Source organism: Oncorhynchus tshawytscha, linkage group LG09, assembly GCF_018296145.1.
Source record: "Oncorhynchus tshawytscha isolate Ot180627B linkage group LG09, Otsh_v2.0, whole genome shotgun sequence".
NCBI classification, from domain to species: Eukaryota; Metazoa; Chordata; class Actinopteri; order Salmoniformes; family Salmonidae; genus Oncorhynchus; species Oncorhynchus tshawytscha.
This window is the reverse complement of record NC_056437.1, coordinates 64,174,518-64,193,027: the sequence shown is the minus strand read 5'-3', so window position 1 is coordinate 64,193,027 and position 18,510 is coordinate 64,174,518. Positions and strand designations below refer to the sequence as shown.

The 18,510-nt window shown below is 42.7% G+C and overlaps 1 protein-coding gene across 2 annotated transcripts in view; it reads right to left on the bottom strand.

Annotated features, from left to right (window-relative positions):
• LOC112251528 (transient receptor potential cation channel subfamily M member 4) overlaps positions 1–18,510 on the bottom strand; it is an 88,639-nt gene that overhangs the window by 27,013 nt on the left and 43,116 nt on the right. For both annotated transcript variants that reach the window (XM_024422515.1, XM_024422520.1), the window contains exons 2-14: positions 18,371–18,432; positions 18,049–18,226; positions 12,817–12,997; positions 11,118–11,287; positions 10,383–10,560; positions 5,425–5,489; positions 4,985–5,224; positions 4,029–4,131; positions 3,734–3,852; positions 3,099–3,398; positions 1,864–1,965; positions 1,124–1,252; positions 333–462 (exon numbers count right to left, since the gene is read on the bottom strand). In XM_024422515.1, the coding sequence (XP_024278283.1) occupies positions 333–462; positions 1,124–1,252; positions 1,864–1,965; positions 3,099–3,398; positions 3,734–3,852; positions 4,029–4,131; positions 4,985–5,224; positions 5,425–5,489; positions 10,383–10,560; positions 11,118–11,287; positions 12,817–12,997; positions 18,049–18,226; positions 18,371–18,432 (1,957 nt within the window). The remainder of the gene's footprint in view (positions 1–332; positions 463–1,123; positions 1,253–1,863; positions 1,966–3,098; positions 3,399–3,733; positions 3,853–4,028; positions 4,132–4,984; positions 5,225–5,424; positions 5,490–10,382; positions 10,561–11,117; positions 11,288–12,816; positions 12,998–18,048; positions 18,227–18,370; positions 18,433–18,510) is intronic.

Here is an 18,510-nt window from a genome sequence, read left to right as displayed (position 1 = left end):
GTTAACACTCACTCACTGAAGACTTCTAGAGAGAGAGGAAATGGGTCAAAGGTTGTCAAATTAAGTTTCCCATTAGAAGTCTGGATAGGTTTGCTTTAGTCCTCATCTTAAAGGTGTGAAAGTATTGCAAATGGTCTCATACTGGGATGCCATTCAGCAGACTTTCAGAACAGGTGGTCCCTTGCGGTCTGATGCAGAACTGCTACAAGGCATTATGGGGTAACCTTCACTCAGAAAATACAAGCTGCTCACATGTATGCATAACAGAGTTGATAACCACTACAATGACATCCTCACAGTACAAACACACAGCCAGGATAAGGCTAACCCACCAAGGGCCAAGTTCTCAAACTTCTGGGCCAGCTCCTTCATAGAGAGCTTGGTCTCCGTCTCACTCTCCAGCTTAGACAGCTCCCTCAGAATCTTACAGCCTGCCAGAGCACTGAGGACAGACTCCCCTGCCTGGAGGGGAGTGGGGAAGAGAGAGAAAGAGAGAGAGAAGCATTGTACATTGGTAAATTAAAGATAGACTCAGCAAGATGATGCAGATGCAAAGTAAGCAGTAGGGGGTCAATTTCCACAACAACTAAGAAGCGCGAGGCTAAACCACTCCACTCTTTTGGTCTGGTAGCTACCACGTTGTAGCAGCATGAAGCGAACCCCTGCACATGCACAGATACTCTGTGTGACTGTGTGAGGGGTTTTGCATCATGCTCATCAAAATATCTGTGGTGCTGCTCATGGCAACGTCATTTCACTGAGTCTACCTTTAATGAATGGCCTTTGGAGTCCATGCCATTTTCTACAGATTAGATTGTTGAGTGCGCACATTGTTTAACACTGTCATTACACCTGCCTGGTCCCATATATTCTTAACTGACTCACCTGGTCAGACCACTCCAGAGTGGCCTAAGGCACTGCATCTCAGTGCTAGAGGCGTCACCACAGACCCTGGTTCGATTCCAGGCTGTATCACAACCGGCCGTGATTGGGAGTCCCATAGGGCGGTGCACAATTGGCCCAGCGTCGTCTGGGTTAGGGTTTGGCCGGGGTAGGCCGTGTCATTGTAAATAAGAATTTGTTCTTAACTGAGGTTAAATTAAATTGTTATTTAATAAATTACCATCTCCCAGAAGTAGACGGCCATCTCGCTGCGGTTCTGCAGCACGGCCCAGATGAACAGAGAGGCCCAGGGAGAGAGACAGCGCTGCTCCTTGTATGTACACTCCTCCAGCAACAACTTTTTCATGTGCTGAGAGGGAGGATAGAGGGGGAATAGGGACATAAAGAGGGGGACGGGGTAAAGGAGAGGGAGAGAGTGAAGTAGTCACAGTTACATTCTATGGCCAGTAATGCAGTGGTATTACCATAGTAACATTGATTATTAAACTATATTGGTGGAGTCTACACTATCACTTGCATCACTGTACCGTATCATTGAGAACAAAGGCATTTGTAATTCATGTCTATGTAGAACAGTGGTGTGAGGGGATACTACTACAAACACTAGCTGCCTCCTAAATGACACCTATCCCCTATATAGTTCACTACTGGGCAGGTACCCTAGTAGTTAAGAGCGTTGGGCCAATAACCGAAAGGTTGCTGGTTCGAATCCCTGAGCCAGCAAAGTGGAAAAATCTGCTGATGAGCAAGGCAGTTAACCCCCAACAACAACTGCAGCCCCACACAGCTCTCTGATTTAGAGGGGTTGGGTTAAATGCGCAAGACACATTTTAGTTGAATGCATTCAGTTGTGCAACTGACTAGGTATCCCCTTTCCCTTATTCTGACCAGGGCCCTGGTCAAAAGTAGTGCACTACTTATATATAGGGGAGAAAGTGTCATTTGGAATGCAACCACTACCTTCAGTGCTCTCCTGGTGCTGGTGCTCTGGTCCAACTTCAGAGGGCTGTAGTAGAAGGGCTCACACACATCTCCCAGGATGTCCCATAGAAGCCTTGACATCTGAAGGGAGAGGCGAGAGTAAGTCACATAAGAACTGAAATGACTACCCACATGAGAAAATACTATAGAATACTACAATACTTTCTATAGAATGATGTAGTATACTATACAACACACGGTAGTACCCCCCGATCATGTGTAGTACACTGTAGCATACTGTAGAATATTTACAGCAGTAATGTCTGCGAAATCCCTACAGTCAGTAAAAACATTACACTTTTCTAACTATAGTAAATATTACCGTATTTAATTAGCATATACCCTGCCTATTCCCCTCCACCATATCCCAATTTGTGCCAACCATAAGTGAGAAACTAAATTCCAAGTATAGACAATATATTGTGTTCCCTACAGGTTATAGAAAATAGCAGAATAGCTGAACTGTCTGTTCAGATTATGGAAAATTTGCTCTTTTAGGTTATGGAAAACGTGCTATTTTAGTATTTCTCCACTAGGTTTCCTCAAGGAGAGGAATCTCCACTTCTATGTCAAAGTTAATAAAACTAAAACACTACAGTATATACTACAATCAGCAAAAAGCACTTTTCCTCCCTACTAAAGATTAGGAAGTTTCTGTGCATGTGTGGATCACGTTCTGCACATGTGTTTCTTGACCTCTACTTTACCCACACATTTTGTGGTCTCCTTTCATTCACATTTCTCACTGCCAATCATGAATGATAATTTTTCAAGTTTTAGGCATCCCAATCATTTGATCTCAATCAGTTTCCTGGGGATTTGTACAGTAGCATCGCCTACCTGTGTATTTTTCCTAGTGGTGCACGCTGTTTAGTCTTGGCCACATGAAAATGCTGAAAATGCTGTGGTGTTTTTGTCTTACAGTAACGTAATACCATGCCATTGTATTCAGTTCTGTTGCGTAGAATACCATCATTATGTGATCTTGCAGACTTCGATTCAGCTATGATCTAACTTTATTAAACAAGCAGCATTTGCCAGAGTAGCCTGTTCTCTATGAGTAGAGCAGAGACTGTTCGTAAAGTAGAGAATAAACACGTGCGCAGAACGTTATCCACACATGCGCAGAAGCTTCTTTAGTCTGGAGACGAAAAGGTCTGGTAAAAGTCACACCTGCAGCCACTACGATAAACTAAAGTGCAACCCCTCCTCACCTCATACAAGCTGAGCTCTTTGGCCGACGAGGGTTCTGATATGGGGCTCTTGAGGAGCGAGGCCCTGTCCAGAGAGCAGGGGACGGTGGGCAGAGACCCGGCCAAGCCCTGCCTCTCTGTGAGGCGGCGCTGGAGCAGCGTGTAGGCCAGAGAGCTGTCGGAAAGCGAGCGGTACAGGCCCTCCAGACGCCGGTATGTCAGGTAGTCCAGGATGTTGAGGCCATTCTCGGTGAAGAGACGCACGAACTGGGGCTTGTCGTTGATCAGCGCGTCCGTCATGGAATCCTCTAGGTCCTCATACTGCGGGAGGATGTTTTTCAAAACATATCCATTTGTCGATCGATCTAAAAGAAAATTGTGTCTCTGTCTCTCTCTCTCTATCCGTCTGTCTGTCAAAATTAAAACAATACTATCGTACGGAGTGATAAAAATAAGAAACGCTCCACAAATTGAACATTTTCTAAATTGTTCTGATTTCCAACAAGCCTATCTTCTCTGTATTGTTCCTTATTTTCCTAATATTATCCGATACAGAGATATTGAAAACATACAGTCTGATAAATGCCCTGTCAACTAAATAACATAACTTTTTTTTTAATGCTGTTTAACAATGGTGATAGTGAGGAGCAGTTCACCTGCCATTGGATGCCTCCGTTGAAGAGTTCACTCTTAGCGATGTCCACCCTGTTCCAGGCTACTGCTAGCTTCAGCTCCTCTGTGTACTCACTGGCATCGCTGGACACACGTTTACTGGCTGACAAATACATAGAATGAATGAGTAGTTTGACCAGGATCATGTTTAACATATCTGTCAACAGATAGCAAACGCACACACACACACCATACACACACGGGCACAGACACAAATAGACATGCAGACGGAAGAATGCATGCATGCACGCACGCGCATACACACACACACACTTCTACCTCTGACGAGAGCCTTGAGTAGCACTGTGTCAAAATCATCAGAACTCTCCTGCTCTCCGTGGAACACTGTGATCAGATCTCTGTTCTGGTAGATACTCAGAGCCTGGTGAGAGAGAGGAGGGAGGTATAGAGAGAGAAGGGTAAAGAAGAAAGAAAAGGAGTAAGGTTATGTGCTCACTTACATAAACTTGCTTTCTCTCTCACAGACACACACGTAGCAGTACTTCCGTCCCTCTCCTTATCCAAACCAAGCTTGAACCCAGGACCCTCTGAACTCATCAGCAATTGCCACCCAAGAAGCAACGTTACTTATCGCTCCACAAAAGTCAACGGAAACAACTAATTCTATGCCTCAGAGCGGGTGACATCACCAATTGAACGCTACTAGCGCATCGCTAACTAGCTGGCCATTTCACATCGGCCAGACACACACACAAACACACCCATCCACACACCAGCAAGCTCTCACAGTCGCACTGCAGAATGAAATGTTTATCCAAGTGTTTTTGACACCCTGGTTTGCTCCTACTGCTCTGTATCATTCCATTTCTCCAGAAGTAAAATTTCTAAGTTAATGGTTAAGTTTAGACACTCATTCCGAATGGAAATGGTAAGGGTTAAGGTTTGGGATTGGGTTAAAACAGAAACAGTGCCCACCACTGGGATCAAACACACAACCTTCTGATCCACAGTCATGGGAATATTTCCATCTACTATCCCAGGATTATGCACATCTGCTATCCCCGGCCACAATGCCCTAAAAAAAACCTCAAGACTACTTGATGGTAATAGTGCTCACTGTTGCCCCTACTGGCCGGTTTTGAAGGGATTTCCTGATGTCCTCAGTGCATAGCTATACCTCCAATTTCGAAGTCAATCTTGAAGGATCTCCCTGACACACACACACACACCTCCCCGTCCACACACACATCCCAGCCCATCCTGCCCCCACTCACCCTGTCCACCAGCTTCTCCAGGTCTGCCTCGGCAGTAAAGTGCCTCCGGACCCTCTCACGGGCCCTGTCACGCAGTTCCGCACTGGGGCTCTTGCTCCCCTCAGCCTCTGGCTGGGGAGAGGGGGGGCTCATGGGCCCGGCTGACAGTGCATCCAGCAGCTCACAGATAAGGTCTGCCGCTGGACCAGAACCATTCAACACCAGCCAGGGAGTAGCCTTCTTCAGAGAGAGATCCACCCTCTGAGGGAGAGAGGGAGGGAGGGCGAAAAGCAGAAGAGAGTGAGAGAAAGTGAAAGAAGGAGAGATAAGAGGGAAAGGGAAATTCAAAACGGAAGGAGAGAGAAAGAGGATGAGAGTAATGAGTAATGTACTATAGGCCTAGTAATGTCATGAAAAGTAAAGCAAGTCATAGTGATGATAGTGATGTTGCCATAGCTTACCTCCAGCATGGCAGCGTCCCCTGAGATGAGCATACACAATACAGGGACATCTATACTGCCACTGCCTGGAAAACAGGTACAGGGAAGGGGTGTAGGACAAATGGGAGAAGTCCATCAAATCCATTTTTTAAGTCTTGAATCATTGATCAGATGTCATAGTCAATGTCCATCAATGTTTCATGATTTACTACTTATAAGAATATTTATAAGAATATGTATTTCCACAAGCATCATGGAAGACTGCGAATGTATCAAATTATTGTCAAGTCTTTTGCAATATTCAGTAAGGTTACATACACACAATAATATGATTATTGTGAATAGTCAGATTAATAATAGTTTGAGTTGACGTTTACGTGCCTTGCAAGAAGAACGATTTCCCCTATAATCCTGTTTACTCGGACACATCTGAAATCAGGCAACCTGACGGATTTTGAAAAAATACAAAACATCTGCATTCAAAATAAATGTTCTACCACAGCAACCATGTTATTTTTGTGAAGCATATTTGATTCCGAGTTCGAACATATAAAGTTTATATGTAAAAAACTATTTCTAAGATGCATACTTTCAATATTTCCGAACTCCCTTCACTCGCGCAAAATAATTCAATTTGAGCTGCTCGTGGCTAGCATGCACAGATCAAATACACCGCTATGACTGAGTGAGGCGTTTCCATATCCCCAATAATTCTAAAGATTGCTCAGAGGACCAGACGTATCAGTTTATGCTTACTTTGATTATGACCGTGCGCGGAATTAGATGAGCAGAGTAAGGAGTTTACAGGACTAATGCCATACTCAGTTTAATATCTAATTATTAGTGTGCACGTAAACGTGATCAGATTGTGAATGTTATTGATCTCATTGTTAATGTCCATCACATGAATGTCAATGTGTGAATATTTCATGATTTACTACTCATAGAAGAATATATATTTTTTTTTTAACCTTCATTTAACTAGGCAAGTCCGTTTAAGAACAAATTCTTATTTACAATGACGGCCTACCACGGCCAAACCCGGACGACGCTGAGCCAATTGTGCACCGCGCTATGGGACTCCCAATCACGGCCGGATGTGATGCAGCCTGGATTCCAACCAATATAAGACTATGTATTTTTACAAGTTAGTTCCTTACAAAAAAATAAAAACACAATTTAACACTTCACGATAAGTCATCCTTGCGCCTTTTAGAGAGACCATGCCAATCATCTGTGTCGATCGAATTTTAATATGTGTACCAACGGATCTCAATGACAAAATAAAAGAGAATATTGCCAAGTATTTATAGTGTTGATGTCAACAACAGAAACTTCCATGGTTTGCTCACCAGATGAGTTCAACTTTGGATTAATTGTTATGCATTGTTAATGTTAGTCTTTCTTACTGAAATATATAAATAACCCACCAAATATTAGCGATACAAAAAAGTTACACAAACAAGTGTCACTGAATTACATTAAACTAGTCATATTAACCAAATGCTAGCAAAGCAGGGCTGGCGTTATGGGCGGGACTCCTTGCCCATCCAAATAAAATATTAAAATATTGATAGTTGAAGGTGCCGTACCTTATTGATAATCACCTTGGTAATTGCCTCGAAACTGAACCTAAACTATACCGAAACTAATTTCAGATTAAATAAATGTAAAGCATGATGGGGAGAAAGGGAGAGAATGGGTGAGTTGCTGCCTGCCATAAAATGAGGGACAGTGTGACAGACCAATCAACCTGCACATGTCCTCTACTGTATGCTTATTGCTTTTGTTCAATGTATGGTTATTTTGACCCTTGATTATTGTTGTTACTGATGTCCCATCGACAACTTTGATTCTTATTATTTTAATATTATAAGTATCCAAAGTAAGCTTTGGCAATATGTACATTGTTACGTCATGCCAATAAAGCAAACTGAATTGAATTGATGAGCGAGGGGAAACAAAATACACATTATTATGTAGGGTAGGGCCATTCTATTGTATTGATTCATTCTATTATAATCTCAAAATGATATGTAGCCTACCCACTTACATATCCACCGAATCCAAACAGTTTTATAGTCTCCTCTGGCCTACTTGGAGTACACAGTGAGAACGTGCATAATTTGCAATGGTAAGAAGACCAAGATGAATGGATACACATGCTGCGTTAGCGTTGCTACAAAATCTGAATGGAAATGACTCAAGATGGTGGGGAAGAAATTAATTATGATGACATCTCTGATGACTATTCTTCTGATTCTGAGCCTCAGCTTGAACCTACAGCTCCGAGGCCTAACCGCAAAATAATGACAGAATGGTGGGCACTGAGCAGGTGCTTGCACCACCACCAAATGAAAGGAAAACACTGTTTGGATAGAACAAGCTGGTGACAATGCTACAGACCGATTATTAGCACAAAATGTCACCAGTGAGAGAGCCGGCCCTACATCTCAAGTAAAAAAACAAATCAGCAACGCAATCACCAGCTTTCATTGTTTATGTGACATGGGCTTGCTCCAACTGATAATTTATTATTTTTGACTGCTGTCATATTGACATGTATATTCACTATAATGCCATTATTGCTTGTGTGCTGATTTCCCCTATTTATCAAGCATACTTGGCATACAGTATCTCATTTACATAAGTATTCACTCCCCTGAGTCAATACTTTGTAGAAGCACCTTACAGCTGTGAGTAGCGATTACAGCTGTGATTCTTTCTGGGTAAGTCTCTAAGAGCTTTCCACACCAGGATTGTGCAACATTTGTCCATTATTCTTTTCAAAGTTCTTCAAGGTCTGTCAAATTGGTTGTTGATCATTGCTAGATAACCATTTTCAGGTAGATTTAAGTCAAAACTGTAACTCGGCCCCTCAGGAACATTCATTGTATTCTTGGTAAGCCTTGTCCTTGTGTTTTAGGTTATTGTCCTGCTGAAAGGTGAATTCATCTCCAAGTGTCTGGTAGAAAGACGACTGAGCCAGGTTTTCCTCCATAATGTTGCCTGTAATTAGCTGTATTTCATCATGATTTATCCTGAAAAACTCCCCAGTCCTTAATGATTACAAGAATACCCATACCACTATGCTTGAACATGATGTGTTGTATTGGATTTGCCCCAAACAGCCACATTTTTTGCAGTATTACTTTAGTGCCTTGTTGCAAACAGAATAGGTGTTTAGGAATATTTGTATCTGTACAGGCTTCCTTTTCACTCTGTCAATTAGGTTAGTATTGTGGAGTAACTAGAATGTTGTTGCTCTATCCTGTTTTCTCCCATCACAGTCATTAATAAACTCTGTAACTCTTCTAAAGTCACCATTGGCCTCATGGTGAAATCCCTGAGCGGTTTCGTTCCTCTCCAGCAATTTAATTTAGGAAGGACACCTGTATCTAGTGACTGGATATTTAATGTCTGCTTCCCCCCCATCTACCAATAGTGGTTGAATCTGTGTTTGAAATTCACTGCTCGCCAGGGACCTTACAGATAATTGTATGTGTGGGGTACAGAGATGAGGTAGTCATTCAAAAATCAGGTTAAACAATATTATTGCACACAGGGTGATTTATTATTGTACACACAGCTATCACATTTGGTTCCTTGGAAGTTGTGGGAACGTATGTTTTTGGTTTCACATTGGTTGTGGGAACGAAGCCATAGGTATCTGACCGCCAAAACATTTTTTAAACATTCCGAGAACAGAAGTGACAATTTAGCCTGTTCTGTGAAAGTTTATTTTTAGGTTGTAGGGAGGTTCTGAGAACATTTTCTTGGGAAGTTTTATTAACGCTCTGAGAATGGAAATTCTAGGTTATATGTAGGTTTTTGAACAACTTCCTTAAAATTATGACTGAATGTTTCAATAAGACTGCTAGATTTTTTGGGATGAACTTTTTTGAACTCCAAGCACAGATAAGAAACATGGAAATTAATTTCCGTAGGCATTATCTTTCAAACACATTTTTTTTATTGTAATCGAGCATCAGTGAAATTCAAACCTATGATATTTTGTTTTCTAGTCATGGAATTAGACCACTGCAGCACTAGGATGGAGCTAGCATGCTATGTTTTTTTATGCATACAAAGCTGTTCATTTTAGTCTGTTCAAACAGACCCCATTTCAAAGGAAACAAACACTCATTAAGATCAGGTGATGCTAACAACACACCTGAACACATTTAACAAGATAGAGGATATAGAGAGTATTGTTGACGCTGAGAATAGAATGTATATGTTTTTAAATAACATTATTAGAACGTTCTCTGAAAGTTGCAAAAGTGTTGTGGTTTTTATGAAAAGTTTTCTTCATGTTCTGAGAACGGAATTTAGAGATTATTGATGTTAATGTGTACAATAATAAAATATATACATTCCCAGAATATTGCCAAGAACCTTACATTCTCTGAAAGTTCTGAAAACATTGTTTCAGTTACACAATTTTTTCAAACGTTCCCAGAATATAGTAAAAATATGACATTAAATCTAACCACATAGGAACTTTTGTGGAATGTTCTGTGGAAGTTCTGCAATTTCCACAGAAAACCTTTTTTCTTAACGTTATCGGAACAATTTGAGAACATGTCGTAATCCAAACCACGAGAAAACCTGTAGGAAACTTTATGCTGAAGTACTGAAATTTCCACAGAAGAACATTGTTTCTTAACATTCTTTGAACTATTCGAGAACTTTCACAATGTGAAACCAGTTGGAGAATGTTCCTAGAATTGAAATGAAATGTAATCATGTTTGAGCTTTTAGAAGCAAATGAAATATTTGAATGAAACATTTTTTGTTGTTGTCAAGTTCCTTAAATGTGCTGAGAATGTTCCAATGCCAAGCAACTATCCTGCATTATTCCCAGAAAGTTGTAGGAAGGTTGAATGCAAAATGATCATAGAACAACTACACTCTCACCAAGCTCTTAGAAACAGATGGTTCTCAGAACGTTATGTGCTAGCTGGGCTGTGTCTCACCCCAGATGCCTGTGCGTTGGTGGGAGATGTAGTCCTCCATCTTGGCCCTGAAGACCATCTCCCCTCCCCGCCGGCCTACACTCCCATCATCCACCAGCAGGAAGGCCTGGTAGTTATTATCCAGGCAGCACGAGTCACGGGATGTGTTCTGGACATAATATCGTGCTGGAAAACTACCCTGAGGAGGAGAGGTTGGGTTAGAGAACGTGTGAGAGAGAGGGCAGTGGGCGAGAAAAATTATGGGTAGAGAATGGGATCAGAGGAGGAGAGAAGGGGTAAAGGAAGAGGGGAGAGAGATCAGGGTAGAGAAAGGAGGGTAGAGAGAGAGAGGGAGAGAAACAGGGAGAGAGACGTAGTAAGAGAGAGAGAGAGAGAAGAAGACATTGTGATTCCCATCCCATGTAATAAAAATACCTCGTTATTAATTTGATTTCCTGTGGTTTTGGATTTCTCAACCTAAAAGGACATCTTATTGAAAGAGAGAAAGAAATAGAGTGAAAGAGAGAAGGGATAAAAAGGAGAAGGAGGGGGACATAAATAAATTAGGAAAGTGAGTGAGAAGCAAAGAGGGGAGAGATGAAAGTGAACAAAAGCAATAATTGTATATAGTGCCAGTGTACAGTAGCATGTTCCGATGCATTCCTGTGTGTGTGTGTTTCTATGTCTGTGTCACGTGCATGCTTAATACTATATACATTGAACATTGTGTGTGTGTGTGCGTGTGCGTAAATGTACCTGTGCGTTGATGAGCTGCTGTCTGTTGTGCACCAACCCCCAGGGGGCCACGCCCACAGCGATGACTTTCTTCTGGGACAGGGAGGAGGCCGCCGCCGCATGATCCCTCACTGCTTCCCCAACACAATGACTCACTCCCTCCCTCAGCCCCCCCGTCACTATCCACGCCCCTGGGAGAGAGGGGGGAGGTAGAGGAACAAGGAAGAGAGGGAGTGAGCGAGGGAGAAAAATAAAAAAGAGGGAGCGAGAGATATGGGAAGAAAGGGAAGTGAGGGCGTGAGACAGAGCATGAGAGAAATTTTTATGACACAATTATAATATGCCACTTAGCAGATGTCACTATTCAAAGTGACTTGTAGTACAGTGATTGCATAACTGTGACCCCTGCAGGAATTGAACCCCCACAACCTTGGAATAGCAAACACCACACTCTTACCGACTGAGCAACCAGGATGGACAATGGACAATAGACAGATAAGGAACATAAGCTTGTTGGTTATAAGTCAAGGGCACCGTGAAAACATGTAACTGGCAGTGAAAGATGACATCAAATAAATTATATTTTTTTGGAATGAGGCCCAGGAAGGATTTGTTTAAAATACTTCATTTGAATGCTCAACTACATGCACTTATTTACACTTACTCAAAGTATATCCTCTTCTACTGGTTGGCCTCTTACCATTGCTGTGTCTGCTAATTGTATGCTCTATGGACAACCTGCTTATTGTCTTGCCTTGCTTTAATCAACAACTGCCTGGCCTAGATGGTCATGTGTGCTGTAAACTTTTAACCCATACAGCCAGAGGAGGAAGAGAATGAGAAGGAAGAGGAGGAGGAAGAGAAGGAGGGAGTAAATTACAACAGCAATGCAACTCTAATTGGTAGAACGGACATACTTTTAATTCCACCTGATCCGCTCTGTCCCTACAATACGTTATGAAAGTAAATACCTCATGTATTGATGTCATAGGATCGTATATACATATCTATAAAACAACCATGCTGTTTGTCCTAAGTGAATCTAGGTACAGTATTTCTGCCAGAAAATCATCAGTTCCGTGGTTCATCTTAATAGGATAACATATATGAATTCATGATATATTAAACAAATAGATTAAACGGAGTGGGCGTTATTCTCACCTGTGCCCTATTCCGAACTGACCAACCTCAAACCCAGGACACCTGGGTGTGTGTGTGTCAAATCAATCAAAGTTTATTTGTCATGTATACAGATTTGCAGATGTTATCGCAAGTGCAGCGAAATGCTTGTGATTCAGTGCAGTAATACCTAGCAATACAAAACAATACACTCATAATCCAAACGTTAATACAGTATCAAAGCAAGCAATGTCAGAGTCCGGAAATATATATATATATATATATATATACAGTATATACATACATATATCAGAGGACGAAGGGGAGGACCATCCTCCTCGGTTATTTTGTAATTTTTTATATACCGCAGCAGTCAAAAGTTTGGACACACCTACTCATTCCAGGGTTTTTCTTCATTTGTACTATTATCTAGTGTATAGCACTAGTTACTGTATATAGGATGAGTAATAACTAGAATACAGTATATGCATAGAAAGTGGATAAAACAATCTGTAAACATTAAAGTGACCGGTGTTCAATGACTATGTTCACAGGACTGCGGTCTCTAAGGTGCAGGGTACCGTGTCTATGTGTGTCTCACCTGTGCTCTGTGCTGCCCTGACCAGCCCCTGTCTCAGCACCTCCCTGACCCAGGTCTTGACTTTCTCGCACCCCTCACCCCCCACCACAGAAACCACCAGGTTGGGGGAGGGTACCCCCCAGTGGGCTGTCATCAGGGTGTATACCATCTGAGGGGTGGTGTCACACGACAGGCGCAGGAACTGACCAATAGGAAGAGAGAAGAATGGATGAGGTGGAGGAGGGGACAATGAGTATCGCAATAAAGGGATGATTATCAAGAAGCTGTGGTGAATTGGTGCGGCTACATAAAGTAATTGCTAATTGGTTATTCTGCCTATGGTGTAGTTCATCAGTGGCAAAGAGATGTCGGTACAGGTGAGAACATTCCATCTAACTGATGTGAGGGCTGGCAGCACTGCTAGAACATGGACTCCTCTACCATTGTTCCATAGAATGCCAGACAGGCGTTCTGCTGTGAAATGAATAAACACGACAGCCTCATACCTCACCTCTGCTATGTCAAAGCTCTCTCATTGTCTTTATGAAAGACACTTCACGAGCAACTGACAGAGCAACAAGGCCCGACGTAAACGAGCAAGAGGTTGAAATGAAATACGTTCACATTGTTGTCATTTAGTGTCAATGAACGCTTGAGTGACATATTAGTTTCATAACGTATAGCATCTTATAACATCATGAAATTAGGTAAGTAAGTAAGCCTTGGACAATTATGCTTTGTCTGAGCTAGAATGACCCACAGGGCAAGAGCCTCCTGTTTCTTTAGCATGAGGCAGCTTGATGTACAAGTACACACTCTGATGCTATTCTGTCGCAGAGCCTTACCCCCAATCCATCTACTTAATGCTAAGTGCAGAGCAGGGGCATCAGGTCCCATTTATTAGAGTCTTTGGTATGATTTGACAAGGGATCGAACCCCCAATCTTCCAATTTTAAGACTAACATTCTAACCACAATGCCACTAAAATGGTAAATCATGAGACTTCCATAAATTCAATCACTCAGTAGGGTTATATGGTAACATACACTATATATACAAAAGTATGTGGACACCCCTTCGAATTAGTGGATGGGGCTCTTTCAGCCACACCCGTTGCTAACAGGTGTACAGTCGTGGCCAATAGTTTTGAGAATGACACAAATATACATTTTCACAAAGTTTGCTGCCTCAGTTTGTATGATGTCAATTTGCAGCATATACTCCAGAATGTTATGAAGAGTGATCAGATGGATTGCAATTAATTGCAAAGTCCCTCTTCGCCATGCAAATGAACTGAATCCCCCAAAAACATTTCCACTGCATTTCAGCACTGCCACAATAGGACCAGCTGACATCATGTCAGTGATTCTCTCGTTAACACAGGTGTGAGTGTTGACGAGGACAAGGCTGGAGATCACTCTGTCATGCTGATTGAGTTTGAATAACAGACTGGAAGCTTCAAAAGCAGGGTGGTGCTTGGAATCATTGTTCTTCCTCTGTCAATCATGGTTAACTGCAAGGAAACACGTGCCGTCATCATTGCTTTGCACAAAAAGAGCTTCACAGGGCAAGGATATTGCTGCCAGTAAGATTGCACCTAAATCAACAGTTTATCGGATCATCAAGAACTTCAAGGAGAGCGGTTCAATTGTTGTGAAGAAGGCTTCAGGGCGCCCAAAAACGTCCAGCAAGCGCCAGGACCGTCTCCTAAAGTTGATTTAGCTGTGGGATCGGGGCACCACCAGTACAGAGCTTGCTCAGGAATGGCAGCAGGCAGGTGTGAGTGCATCTGCACGCACAGTGAGGCGAAGACTTTTGGAGGATGGCCTGGTGTCAAGAAGGGCAGCAAAGAAGCAACTTCTCTCCAGGAAAAACATCAGGGACAGACTGATATTCTACAAGGTACAGGGATTGGACTGCTGAGGCCTGGGGTAAAGTCATTTTCTCTGATGAATCAGAGAAAATGAGTGATTTATTGGTGAAGTTTGGTGAAGAACAATACCTTATAAGGCAAAAATTATAACTAAGTGGCTCGGGGAACAAAACATCGATATTTTGGGTCCATGGCCAGGAAACTCCCCAGACCTTAACCCCATTGAGAACTTGTGGTCAATCCTCAAGAGGCGGGTGGACAAACAAAACCCCACAAATTCTGACAAACTCCAAGCATTGATTATGCGAGAATGGGCTGCCATCATTCAGGATGTGGCCCAGAAGTTAATTGATGCCAGGGCTAATTACAGAGGTCTTGAAAAAGAAGGGTCAACACTGCAAATATTGACTCTTTGCATCAACTTCATGTAATTGTCAATAAAAGCCTTTGACACTTATGAAATGCTTGTAATTATGCTTCAGTATTCCATAGTAACATCTGACAAAATATCTAAAGACACTGAATCAGCTAACTTTGTGGAAATTAATATTTGTCATTCTCAAAACCTTTGGCCACGACTGTATAATAACGAGCACACAGCCATGCAATCTTCAAAAAGTGGCAATAGAATGGCTGAAGAGCTCAGTTACTTTCAACGAGTTACTTTGCCCTGCTGGTGCTGCCCTAGTCAACTGTAAGCGCTGATATTGGGGGGTGGAAACGTCTAGGAGCAAGGTCACACAAGTGGCAGGTCACACAAGCTCACAGAACGGGACCACCGAGTGCTGAAGCACATAAAAATAGTCTGTCCTCGGTTGCATCACTCACTACCGAGTTCCAAATTGCCTCTGGAAGGAACGTCAGCACAAGAACTGTTCGTTGGGAGCTTAATGAAATGGGTTTCCATGGCCGAGCAGCCGCAGACAAGCCTATGATCTCTATGCACAATGCCAAGCGTCGGCTGGAGTGGTGTAAAGCTCGCCGCCATTGGACTCTGGAGGGGTGGAAACGCGTTCTCTGGAGTGATGAATGGTTTTGGCGGATGCCAGGAAAACGCTACCTGCCCCAATGCATTATGCCAAAAGGTAGGGGGGTAATGGTCTGGGGCTTTTTCGTGGTTCGGGCTAGGCCCCTTAGTTCCAGTGAAGGGACATTTTAACACATACAATACAATATACAATAACATTCTAGACGACTCTGTGCTTCCAACTTTGTGGCAACAGTTTGGGGAAGGTCCTTTCCTGTTTCAGCATGACAATGCACCCAGGTACAAAGCGGGGTCCATGTAGAAATGGTTTGTCGAGATTGGTGTGGAAGAACTTGACTGGCCTTCATGGAGCTCTGACCTCAACCCCATAGAACACCTTTGGGATGAATTGGAAAGCCGACTGAGAGCCTGGCCTAATCGCCCAACATCAGTGCCCGACCTCACTAGGGCTCTTGTAGCTAAATAGAAGCAAGTCCCCGCACCAATGTTCCAACATCTAGTGGAAAGCCTTCCCAGAAGAGTGGAGGCTGTTATAGCAACAAAGAGGGGACCAACTCCATGATATTGGAATTAGATGTTTGACGAGAATGTGTCCACATACTTTGGTCATATAGTATAGCTGAGTCACTTAATGGTTATGAGATGACGGGCAGTAAGCCAGCTATCTAATTCATTAATCACCCACCCTCCCACAACTGACAGAGCAGTGTGTGTGTCCTAGTGTAATTTATACTTTAGTAATACCCTGGGCTGATTGATTGAGCGCTGGACAAACTGAGCAAACATACACTGTCCTCTATCAGGACCTCAACAAGGGACAGAGACCAATCCCATGTACAGTACCAGTCAAACATTTGGACACACCTACTCATTCAAGTGTTTTCTTTATTTTGACTATTTTCTACATTGTAGAATAATAGTGAAGAAATCAAAACTATGAAATAACACATATGGAATCATGTAGTAACCAAACAAGTGTTGAACAAATCTAAATAGATTTTAGATTCTTCAAAGTAGCCACTTTGCCTTTATGACAGCTTTGCACACTATTGGCACTCTCTCAACCAGCTTCATGAGGAATGCTTTTCCAACAGTTTTGAAGGAGTTCCCACATATGCTGAGCACTTGTTGGCTGCTTTTCCTTCACTATGCAGTCAGACTCATCCCAAACCATCTCAATTGGGTTGAGGTTGGGTGATTATGGAGGCCAGGTCATCTGATGCAGCACTTCATCACTCTCCTTCTTGGACTTGAGGTGTGTTTTTGGGTCATGGTTCTGTTAAAAAACAAATGATAGTCCCACTAAGCGCAAACCAGATAGGATGGCATATCGCTGCAGAATGTTGTGGTAGCCATGCTGGTTAAGTGTGCCTTAAATTCTAAATAAATCACTGACCGTGTCAGCAGCAAAGCACCCGCACACCACCACACCTCCTCCTCCTCTATGCTTCACTGTGGGAACCACACATGCAGAGATCATCCGTTCACCTACTCTGCGTTTCACAAAGACATGGCGGTTGGAACCAAAAATCTTAAATTTGGACTCATCAGACCAAAGGACAGATTTCCACCAGTCTAATGTCCATTGCTCGTGTTTCTTGGCCCAAGTAAGTCACTTCTTATTATTGGTGTCCTTTAGAAGCGGTTTCCTTGCAGCAATTCGACCATGAAGGCGTGATTCACGCTGTCTCCTCTGAACAGTTGCTGTTGAGATGTGTCTGTTACTTAAACTCTGTGGGGTACAATCTGAGGTGCAGTTAATTGCCGATTTCTGAGGCTGGTAACTCTAATGAACTTATCCTCTGCAGCAGAGGTAACTCAGGGTCTTCCTTTCCTGTGGCAGTCCTCATGAGAGCCAGTTTCATCATAGCGCTTGATGGGTTTTATTTGAGCTGTTCTTGCCATAATATGGACTTCGACTTTTCCCAACTACTGCTATCTTCTGTTTACCACCCCTACCTTGTCACAACACAAATGATTGGCTCAAACGCAATAAGAAGGAAAGAAATTTCACAAATTAACTTTTAACAAGGCACACCTGTTAATTGAAATGCATTCCAGGTGACTACATCAAGAAGCTGGTTGAAAGAATGCCCAGAGTATGCAAAGACGTCATCAAGGTAAGGGTGGTTACTTTGAAGAATCTCAAATATAATATATATTTTCATTTGTTTAACACTTTTTTGGTTACTACATGATTCCATATGTGTTATTTCATAGTTTTGATGTCTTCACTATTATTCTACAATGGAGAAAATAGTAGAAATAAAGAAAAACTCTGGAATGAGTAGGTGTGTCCAAACTTTTGACTAGTACTGTATCTCTTAGCATGTGTATTTCTTAGCATGCCCGTGCATGAGTGTATGCACACAGTTGAGTGTGTGTTACCCACATGGCTGTGTCTCCTGCCAGCCTCTGCGAACTCCAACTCTCCGAAGGCGTCAGTGGGGTACTCTGAGGAGTGCTGAGCGCTATCCCACTGGCTGACGATGGCTGCACCGAAATAGTCTCTCGTAGCGATGGAGCCGTGCGTTTCACGCTCACCCCCGCACTGGCACAGCGCCCCATTACTGACAGGGGCAGAGAGAGACAAAGACACACACATGAATACGCACACATATACACACACACAGCTAGTCATTACAGTGAACAGACAATTCACAAAATCAAAAACACAGGCCACAGACACACGGCGACCCAGAGAGAGGCTGTACCTAAGGCAGTCCTCTATGAATGTGGTGCACACTCTCTTCTTGATGATCTTGGAGATCCAACTCTGTGAGGGAAAGACATTGGGTAACTGTTAGTCACTGTTACCTAACAAGCTACAGATGTTGAATTTTATGCTAAACTG